Source organism: Tachyglossus aculeatus, chromosome X5 (genome assembly GCF_015852505.1).
Source record: "Tachyglossus aculeatus isolate mTacAcu1 chromosome X5, mTacAcu1.pri, whole genome shotgun sequence".
NCBI classification, from domain to species: domain Eukaryota; kingdom Metazoa; phylum Chordata; class Mammalia; order Monotremata; family Tachyglossidae; genus Tachyglossus; species Tachyglossus aculeatus.
This window is the reverse complement of record NC_052097.1, coordinates 5,307,071-5,314,908: the sequence shown is the minus strand read 5'-3', so window position 1 is coordinate 5,314,908 and position 7,838 is coordinate 5,307,071. Positions and strand designations below refer to the sequence as shown.

The 7,838-nt window shown below is 44.8% G+C and overlaps 1 protein-coding gene across 3 annotated transcripts in view; it reads left to right on the top strand.

The window, feature by feature from the left end:
- Positions 1-1,169: 1,169 nt before the first annotated feature.
- Positions 1,170-7,838, top strand: part of WDFY3 (WD repeat and FYVE domain containing 3) — a 226,385-nt gene continuing 219,716 nt past the window's right edge. For all 3 annotated transcript variants that reach the window (XM_038769261.1, XM_038769260.1, XM_038769259.1), the window contains exon 1: positions 1,170-1,233. In XM_038769261.1, the coding sequence (XP_038625189.1) occupies positions 1,205-1,233 (29 nt within the window). In that variant the 5' untranslated portion in view covers positions 1,170-1,204. The remainder of the gene's footprint in view (positions 1,234-7,838) is intronic.

The following is a 7,838-nucleotide window of genomic DNA, read 5'->3' as shown; positions in this document are numbered from 1 at the left end:
GGCCAAGTCAGGTGGAAGTGATGTAGAGATGTAGGTGAAACTGTGTGGCGCATCCCAGCCCATCTAGCCAATCACCTTAGGAGGGCATTTCCTAGCCAATCAGAGCCTTCGGAGGTGGTGGCCCAGGACCAGCATCTCCAATTTTGTCTCCATAAATACTGTTTCCAAAGGAACACACATGCGCGTGCGTGTACACACACACACACACACACACACATACACACACATACATATATATATATCTCCCTTGCCCCCTCCCCCCACCTTCCCCTGGCTATGGGCTAAAAGTTGGCTTTCTTTATATAGCTGTTCTTTTTTTGAGGACTAGACCAGCCTGGGAGTCTGCATATTTTCAGCGAAAAGAACAAAACCAAAACACTCTCTCCTCCTTTCAGCCAGAATTCCTTTTGTAAGGGTCTAGGAGTGACAAACGTGTATTCCAAGAATATTTTATTTTTAACCCATTCTTGATAAGTCGTCTCTTCTGTCCCTCGGCTTTAAACCAAGAGTGGCTGCTGGATTAGGTGCTGTTTCTTTTTCGCTGACGTTTTTCTCGCTTTCTCTTTGTGTGTCTCCTCTTTCTCAATCTCGTCTTTCTTCCCTTTTTTCCTTTTCCCCTCCCTCCCCCCTTCCTTCCTCTCCCTCTTTCCCTCCCTCTCCCCCTCTTTCTACCCATCCCTCTCTCTCCTGCCCATCCTTCTCTCTCCCATTGTCCCTCTCTCTCTCCCTCCATCTCTCTTCCTCTCCCTCTGTCTCTCTACCACTCTCTCTGTCTCCCTCCTTCCCTCCCTCTCTCCCTCCTTCTTTCTCTCCTTCCCTCTCTCTGTCTACCTGCCTTTCCCCCCTCTCCTTTGCCTGCTTATTTCTGTTTGGGAAGCAGGAACCTGCTGTTTTCTTGGCTTGGTGGCGAGGTAGAAAGCCTGTGCACAGATGGTCGTTCAGTCTCTCCTTCTGTCCCTGCCAATCCTGGCCTCCCCAGTCCCGCCCCGCCTCGCCTCAGAGAGCCCTGCCCCGGCTCAGCGGCCTCGTGGGGCTTGCAGTGCAAAGCACCGAGTTTTGCCTGGCTCGCCACGGGGTTGTTTACTTAATGGCCGAGCAGCGCTTGGGAGACAAAAGAGATTTCTGTGGGATATTTTGTTCCAGAGGAAGTGGCAAAGCTGCCGCTGCCACCAATGTCACACACTTTCGGGATCGGAAGCCAAAGATGCGCGCCGAGAACTTGAAAAACCGTAGGTAGGAGAACCCCCATCTCCACCCGTCTGCGGAGGGTGGGTCTAGTTTGGATTTACTCATTATTTGTTTGGGCTATTGGTTCGTTCTTAGAAAATATGGCCCATGTTGGGCCTAATAGTTTGTGAGAACCTAACAGTCAGCACGGGTAGAGACCTACAAAATGATTTTTAAATCCAGTTGTGGTCCTAAGTCAGATTTCTGCCAGGTTCCCTATGAACTGTTGCAGGTTTCATGTCTTCTTGTACATACGCTGAAGTGATTTGATGTTATTTGCCTGATAGCTCTCCTTTTCCAACCTGTAACTTTTTCTGGCCATGGATTTCTGTGTCAGAGTCAGTTTGGAAAAGGTCGTTTACCAAAATAGTAACTTTGCCTGTCATCTTTGTGAAGGAGGCTGAGATTAACCTATGCGATAACATTTTCTCCTCGTGGTCCTGCAGCACTGTTGTCATGTTTTATTCCTACCAAGTATTTTGGTAATGTCTTGTTTTTGCCCCTAAGTTTGGGTTCCCAAATTGACAGTGCACTCATTTCGTTTCTATGCACTCAGTAATGACATCTGGGAAGGAGCGTAAAATGGGCCATAGAGAAGCACATACTGAGGGGACTTCTAAAGTGTAGCATGGGCCTGAGAGTCAGAGGATCTGGGTTCTAATTCTGGCTCTTTAAGCAGGTCATTTAACTTCTCTGGGTGTCAATTTTCTCATCTGTAAAATAGGGATAAAATACCTGTTCCCCTCCTCCCTTGGACTCTAAACCCAATGTGGGATAGGGGCTGTGTCTGACCCAATTCATCTTATATCTACCCCAGAGTTTAGTACAGTGTTTTTGCACACAGTAAGTGCTTAACGAATATCACATCTATCATTGTCGAATGGAATACGACAGCGCACCCAAACACCCGGTGTGGTCAATAGGAAACAAACAGATTCTTGTGTCCTTGGGTAAGGTCTGAATGCAGGGTGTTTTTCTCTTTAAGAAAGCCCTCTTTATCTTCCTGGGATGTTTTGCCCTCCGAATGGTGAGTGGCCAAGGCCGCTGTGAAATCGTCAAGTTGTCAGCCCTGGTTCGCTTTTAAGAATCGGAGCAGACTTTGACAAGGCGGCCTTGGTTTTATGGGGGATTTGATTGTTCTGCTCTGGAAGCAGGGAGGAGCCCGTCTGTTAGGAGGAAAGTTGTTGCCTCAGCCCTCCTTGGGAAGGGTTTGTTAGGGCTACTCTGTTTGTCGAAGACCAGTCAAGTGGGAGCCAGAATGCTGCTCCTCCACAGCAGACAGATGTCCGACCAAGCACCCTCAGTCATTCCAGATCCTGAGCTTTCCCGCTGGACCACCATTACGGGATGATGGGGGACGTTCTTCCAACAAGGTGAGCCCGAGTCCAAATGCGGAAGAAACAGCCGCTCCCTGTGTCCCCGGACGTTGGACACAGTGAGCCCTCTCTGGAGGTTTCTTCTCCAAATGGGCTTTGGGCTGGGAGAGCTGATTGTAGGTCCCAGTGGTTAGTACACTGCTCTGCATACAATAAGCACTCAATAAATACCATTGATTGAAAGACGATTGTTGTGCTCAAATGATCCGTTTCTACAGCTGTGGTTGAGGACTGGAATAGAGTGAACTGAATTAAGGGCTCTGGGTTAGTTCACACTGGATCTTCCAACTGTCCAGTTTCTGTCCAAGGGAGGAGCATGTGTCTCCGTCTAGCCAGCGATCTTGAGTGTCCCGCCTGTTAAGCCTGTTAAGCACTTAAGAAATGCCACAATTTTTATTATTAATAATAATTAGTAATAGTAATTACTATTATTTTATATTAGTAATAATAAAAAAATACCTGTCCTCCCTCTCTGTAGACTATAGGACAAGGATGGTTTAGCATCTGCTTATAGTAAGTATTTCTACCCAGAATTTAGCACAGTGCTTGACACAGTGCTGAACAAAAACTGTCATTATTATTGTTGTTATTAATAAAGCTTTCCAAGAAATAGAGGTTCTGAGGTGTAATCTGTTTCAGTAGGTATATTCTGTTCTCCCAAGTGCTAGCTTCAGTGCTTTACATACAGTGAGCACTCAGTAAATATGATTTGATTGTGCGAACCTATTCAACTGGGACATATTCCTCTTATCCAAAGTAAATCCTGTTTGTTCATCCTTTGATTTGGTAGAGGCAAGGAGCTACTGCTCTTATACTCCTGGGTGAATCATCCTGTAATGAGTATACTTAATCATCAGCTTTAACTTGGCTTCGCCATTGGATAGTCGTGAGTTGTTGTAGATTCTTGGCTAGGAGACATTTAAGTTGTTTATACTGAGCTGAGCCTCCTTAAAAACAATATCGCCTTCAACGTGGGCTATCATTGGAAACTTTACCCCAGACAGCTCGAATCGTTTTCAAACGATTGGATTGTGGAAAAATGTGACCATTTTGAATGAATAAATCTGTTTGATGCCATGTTAAGGAGTTAATTTTGTTATCTGAAATAGCTGCTTCTCCTTGGAGTCCAACATGTTAAAAGTTCAAATGTTAACCAAGTGCCTTTGGGTGGAAAGAGACAGTGAGGGGAGATAGGTTATGTTTGTAGCCGAAGTTTAAATTTTCCCAAGATTCTGGGACTCTTGAACTAAATTCAGGTTTGAGGTAAATTGTTAACCTCTTTCTTCCAACATTAAGCATCAGGTCTGCTTTTAAGTACTTCTTTTTAGTGGTGTCTCTTAATCCAGGTACTGTACTAAACATTGGGGTAGGAACAAGCTAATCAGGTTGGACAAAGTCCATACCCCATGTGGGGCTTACAGTCTTGCTCCTCATTTTCAAGCTGAAGGAACTGAGGCCCAGAGAAGTGAAGTGACTTGCCCAGGGTCACACAGCAGACAAGTCACAGAGCCAGGATTAGAATTCAAGTCCTCTGACTTCCAGGCCCACGATCTTTCCACTGGGCCATGCTGCTTTGCTAGCTCTCCAATCTGCTGTCATGCAAAATAATAATAATGATGGTATTTGTTGTTACTATGTGCAAAGCACTGTTCTAAGCGCTGGAGTTGGTCTGGAGGAAAGAAATGTGTGAGGAGGAAGAGGCGTTAAGCCTTTGCCAGTTTTAAACTCTGGATGCTATCATAATAACAATAAAAAAAACAAAGTCAAGTCTGCAAAACCTGAAATCTCTCTATTATATCACAGATTAGTCCTTTATATAAATACTATGAGATGCCTGTTATGGGCTGAAAATGTAATCAACCGATATCCACTATACAACAGTGCTTTGCACATAGTAAGCGCTTAACAAATGCCATCATTTTAATTATTATTATTATTATTATTATTATTATTATTATACTTTTCCCTGGAAGACTGCAGTTTGTGTGGATTCACTCATTTGGGTTTCTCTTTCTGCATTAGCCGTTCCCTCCATATTCCTCCTCCACCTCACTCTTTTCCTTCTTCTCTCCCTCTCCCCTCACCCCCCCTCTCTCTATCGCGCCTTTCATTTTAGATCACAGTACACATCACAGCGTATTAGTAATGTCTTGTTACTGATCCTGGCAAGCAGTCTCCCTCTTTTCAGGCCGTTCTTAATCCTCAGTAGCATACTGCAAGTATTCTCTGTGGAGGCTGCTTATTTTCTTTGGCTCTGTCCATCACCTGACTACCAGCTAAACATGTAGCTTTCTTTCTCTCCGACTCAATGCTTGTCATTACTGTTAATTATTTTCTCAATATAAAATGTCTCCCAGAGATTTTTTTTTTCTCTTTACAGTTCCTGCTCCAATCTTTGGCTGTTCTTATTGGCCCTGAACAAGTGTAAATAGCAAATTCTCCCAAAATGGGTGCAGGCACCCTGTGAACCTCCTGACTGTCTATTTCTATGCCAGTGATGAGTTAGGCGATGAACACTTATAAACAAAAAAGACTATTTGTTGTTCGGTCAACAGCTTTTCATCGCGCAACCACAATGGGCAGAACTCTGCCCTGTGCATCTTGGAGAATTAGAAAGAAAGGAAGAGAAGCAGCCTCTGTGTCCAGGGCTTATATATGAGGGCTAAGAATGAGTTGCGTGAGAGGGAGTCCAGGGGTCGTGGCTTGTCTTTTGTTCAGCTCTTTAAAAGGATTAAAGATCATATATCAAATATTTACTCCTAATCTCCAGAACACTGGCTTGATGATCCTGTGGCAGATGGAGCGAGCATAGATGGGTTTTTATTTTATAGGCCCTACATGTCGGAAGGAGAAGATTAAATTACTCCGTGAAACGCTTCTGGCCTCTTTGCCCTTGACCCCTCTTTTTGACGACCACCCGGTATTCTTTTCCTTGTCCAGCTTCTTTGGTTCCCTGTGGTGTGATAAATCTGGGCCTTCGTTGAAAGATTACTGCCTGGGGGGGAGGTGAAAAATCTGAGTCAGAAAACACACCCTCCTCTCCCCTAATTTTTTTAAAAAAACCACCATGAATTCTACACATCTTTTCTAGTTTTAGTAATCCTGACCCAGTTTTACCAAACACAACGAACCACTTTCAAGAAGGTTATCAAAATGGGGTCTTTGAGCCAGTCTTTGAGTACAGGTCTGCAGTGAAAACATTCCTGAGATAAGAAAATTTGATCCTTTAGGTAGAAGTGTTTGGATGTGAGGTGCAGTGTGGCCTAGTGGAGAGAGCATGGACCTTTTCATTCATTCATTCAATCGTATTTATTGAGTGCTTACTGTACCAGCAGAGCACTGTACCAAGCGCTTGGGAAGTACAAGTTGGCAACATATAGAGACGGTCCCTACCCAACAAAGGGCTCACAGTCTAGAAGGGGGAGACAGACAACAAAACATGTGGACAGGTGTCAAGTCATCAGAATAAATAGAAATAAAGCTAGATGCACATCATTAACAAAATAAATAGAATAGTAAATATGTACAAGTTAAATAGAGTAATAAATCTGTACAAACATATATACAGGTGCTATGGGGAGAGGAAGGAGTAGGGCCGGGGGGATGGGGAGGAGGAGAGAAAAAAGGGGGCTCAGTCTGGGAAGGCCTCCTGGAGGAGGTGAGCTCTCAGTAGCTGACTTGGGAGTCAGAAGGACCAGACTTCTAATCCCAGCTCTGCCACTTGTCTACTGGGTCACCATGGGCAAGTCACTTCACTTCTCTGTGCCTCAGTTACTTCATCTGCAGGACAGGGACTGTGTCCAACCCCATTTGCTTGTAACCACCCTAGTGCTTTGTACTTAACTGAAACACATTAAGCACTTAACAAAAACACATTAAGCACTTAACAGATGCCACAATTATTATTATGGATGCCTAGAAAAGCTAGATGAGATGGACTGCATGCATTAGTTGGTGATCTTACAATAAAACTAATAATACCTGTGGTATTTGTTACAGGTGAGGAAACTGAGGCAGAGGAAAGTTAGGTGACTTGCTCAAAGACAGGGCTGTCAACATAAAGCAGCTGTAGTGGGATTTGTTGAGCACCCACTGGGCATGGCACACTGCACTAAATACTTGGAAAAGTACGACAGAAAGAAGAGACGCAGCCCTCACTCCCCATCAGCAGGCAAGAAAATGATCACGGGTTCCTTTCTTTTTTTTCTTTATATGGTATTTGGTAAGTGCTTATTATGTGCTGGCCACTGTATTAAGCGCTGGAGTAGATCCAAGATGATCAGGTTGGACACAGCCCAGGTCCCACATGGAGCTCACAGTCTTAATCCCTATTTTACAGATAAGGTATCTGAGACCAGAGATGTTTAAATGACTTTCCCAAAGCCACCCAGCAGACAAGTCATTTGACTAAGACCTAAGGGGAATGAGTTTGGCCTAGTGTTTTCAGTGCAGGCCTGGGAGTCAGATGGACATGGGTTCTAATCCTTGCTCTGCCACTTGTCTGCTACATGACCCTGGGCAAGTCACTTCACTTTTTGGTGCCTCAGTTACCTTCTCTGTAAAATGGGGATTAAGACCATGGGCCCCATGTGTCCAACCTGTTTAGCTTGAATCTATCCCAGCGCTTAGAACAGTGCTTACTTGTACGTATTAACTATTCTATTTATTTTATTTTGTTAATATGTTTTGTTGTCTGTCTCCCCCTTCTAGACTGTGAGCCCGATGTTGGGTAGGGACCTTCTCTATATGTTGCCAACTTGTACTTCCTAAGCACTTAGTACAGTGCTCTGCACACAGTAAGTGCTCAATAATACGGTTGAATGAATCCCAGCTCCGCCACTTGTCAGCTGTGTGACCTTGGGCAAGCCACTTAACTTCTCTGTGCCTCAGTTACCTCGTCTGTAAAATGGCAATTAAGACTGTGAGCCCTAAGTGGGACAACCTGATCGCCTGTATCCCCCCCAGCACTTAGAACAGTGCTTTGCACATAGTAAGCGCTTAACAAATACCACCATTATTGTTATTATTAAGCAGACACAGTCCCTTTCCTCGAGGGAAGGGTCTTCAGCCCTTGGGCAACTCGTCCCTGGGGATGCTCCTGGTTCTCTGAATCCAGTTTGGTGCCCCTTGGCTGTGCCCCTTGGCTCCTGGCCACCATTCCCTGTAAGTAGTACCCTCGTCACCTGCCAATTGAGCATTTCCCCTCGCCCCCCTGGGCCAGAAGGGGCAAGAAAG